The sequence below is a fragment of the Austrofundulus limnaeus genome, unplaced genomic scaffold, assembly GCF_001266775.1.
Source record: "Austrofundulus limnaeus strain Quisiro unplaced genomic scaffold, Austrofundulus_limnaeus-1.0 Scaffold8, whole genome shotgun sequence".
NCBI classification, from domain to species: Eukaryota; Metazoa; Chordata; class Actinopteri; order Cyprinodontiformes; family Rivulidae; genus Austrofundulus; species Austrofundulus limnaeus.
In genome coordinates this window covers 3894768-3896573 of record NW_013952410.1, presented here as the reverse complement: position 1 = coordinate 3896573, position 1806 = coordinate 3894768, and the positions used below count along the sequence as shown (strand labels likewise).

The 1806-nt window shown below is 49.5% G+C and overlaps 2 protein-coding genes across 2 annotated transcripts in view; both read right to left on the bottom strand.

Annotated features, from left to right (window-relative positions):
* Positions 1-1800, bottom strand: part of LOC106511807 (uncharacterized) — a gene marked incomplete in the record, with an annotated part of 4614 nt that extends 2814 nt beyond the window's left edge. Inside the window, 1 exon segment of the mRNA XM_014000544.1 lies at positions 1-1800. Within this exon segment, the coding sequence (XP_013855998.1) occupies positions 1-1638 (1638 nt within the window).
* tmprss9 (transmembrane serine protease 9) overlaps positions 1-1806 on the bottom strand; it is a gene marked incomplete at its 3' end in the record, with an annotated part of 17144 nt that overhangs the window by 4503 nt on the left and 10835 nt on the right.

Here is a 1806-nt window from a genome sequence, read left to right as displayed (position 1 = left end):
CCCAACCTCTATTTTGTCCCATAAACGTCTCACCAGCATTTTGGCTCTCGTTGTGTAAGGTAAGATGAGACCTAGTGGGTCGAACTGGCTGGCGAGTACTTTGTAAATGCTACGCATTGTAGGAGCACTATAGTGAACAGGACGATGTTTGTAGCCTAGCATGTCTGTGGAAAAATGCCAACTGAGTCCCAGTGTTGATTCAGGACAATCCACCTTACTTTGTGCAAGCCAGAGTTCTGCACTGTTGGATCGGTCCTCTTCTGGTAGGTGGCTGATGACMGATGAGTCGTTACTGGCCCACTGTCGAAGTACAAATCCAGCTGATGAMAGAAGAGCTCTCAGTTTATTGACGAGATCTTTGGCCTCCTCCTTAGATGGCAGACTGTGGAGACAGTTATCAGCGTAAAAGCATCTTTCTATTGATGTTCTCACTTCCTCACCAGGGTGGCTGTGGTCTTTTACGTGGCACTGTAGGGCAAATACAGCACAGCAAGGGCTGCAGGTGGTACCAAAGGGAAGTACCTGCCACTCATACACTGCAGCTGACTCATCAGAGTGCAAGTCACGCCACACAAAGCGCAGGAGTGGTCGATCCTCAGGGAGGAGATGGACTTGATGGAACATAGCCTTTATGTCTCCACTCACTGCCACAGCATGTTCCCGAAACCTGAGGAGGACTCCCAGCAGGGATGCTCCCAAAGTTGGTCCGGGTAGGAGATGTTCATTCAGGTTCTGACCCCGGTGCTGAAAGGAACAGTTAAACACCAATCTGTGCTTACCATTATGACTGWYGAGGTGGTGAGGAATATACCAGGCTTCCTCTCCTTTGGTTAACTCGGAGGGATGAATCCTTCGTACGTATCCTGCCTWGATCAACTTCTCCATCTCAGCCTGATGTATTCCTGCTCTCACAGGGTCTTTATGGAGCCTTCTTTCAACGCTTCTCAGGCTGGGCAGGACAGCATCAGGTGTGGCTTGTAGAGGTGGCATGTCTTTGTGACGTAGCAGRGGGGTAGCATAATGTAAAATGCCATYAACATCTACCCGGGTGGTTCTACTTGTAAGCAGGTCAAGAGCTCTGTGATCTTGTTTGGAGCGGGTTACATCTTTGTCACTGACAAGAGGAATGGTGTCAGTTTGCCAGAGCTTCTCAACATGTTTCATTAACTCACTCACCTGAGGAGGGACAGAGGTAAACAAGCACTGCTGTGGTCTATCCAGCTGGCAGATGATGCTGGAGGGGCCTTGTAATGTCCAACCTAACTTGGTACAAACAGCTGCTGGGCCTCCTGGGGGTCCCAAATGTACAGGCTCAGTGGGAACAAGGAGGTGTGGATGATCACTTCCTATGAGCAGCAGAGGTTTTACCTTCTTAAAGGCACGGATAGGTAGTCTGTTGAGATGCTTATATTTCCCTTTGAGTGAGTCAATGGGATAGGTGCGATCAGCCAGATCGATGCGGGCCGTGGTGAAGGCATTATTTATGTGGTACTGGGTCCTCGGCTTAGCTTTGGGGGAAATGGCAAAAGAAACACAGGTGCCCTGAAGAGTTTGAACATCTTGCCTGATTGTGCGCAAAGGCAGGGTTTCCGGAGTGCCTTTGAGCCCCAGTTCTTGTGCAGCAGCTGGTAAGAGCATAGTTCTTTCTGATCCATCGTCCAGCACTGCGTAAGTATCCAAGATCTGGCCACTGTGACGAAGGAGTACTGGAACAACCTTTAACAGAACTCTGCTGCCCTCTATCGGTCGATCAAGGTACAAAATTTGTCTTTCACCTCTCTCTTGTGTTCCTGTAGTTGGTGGTGG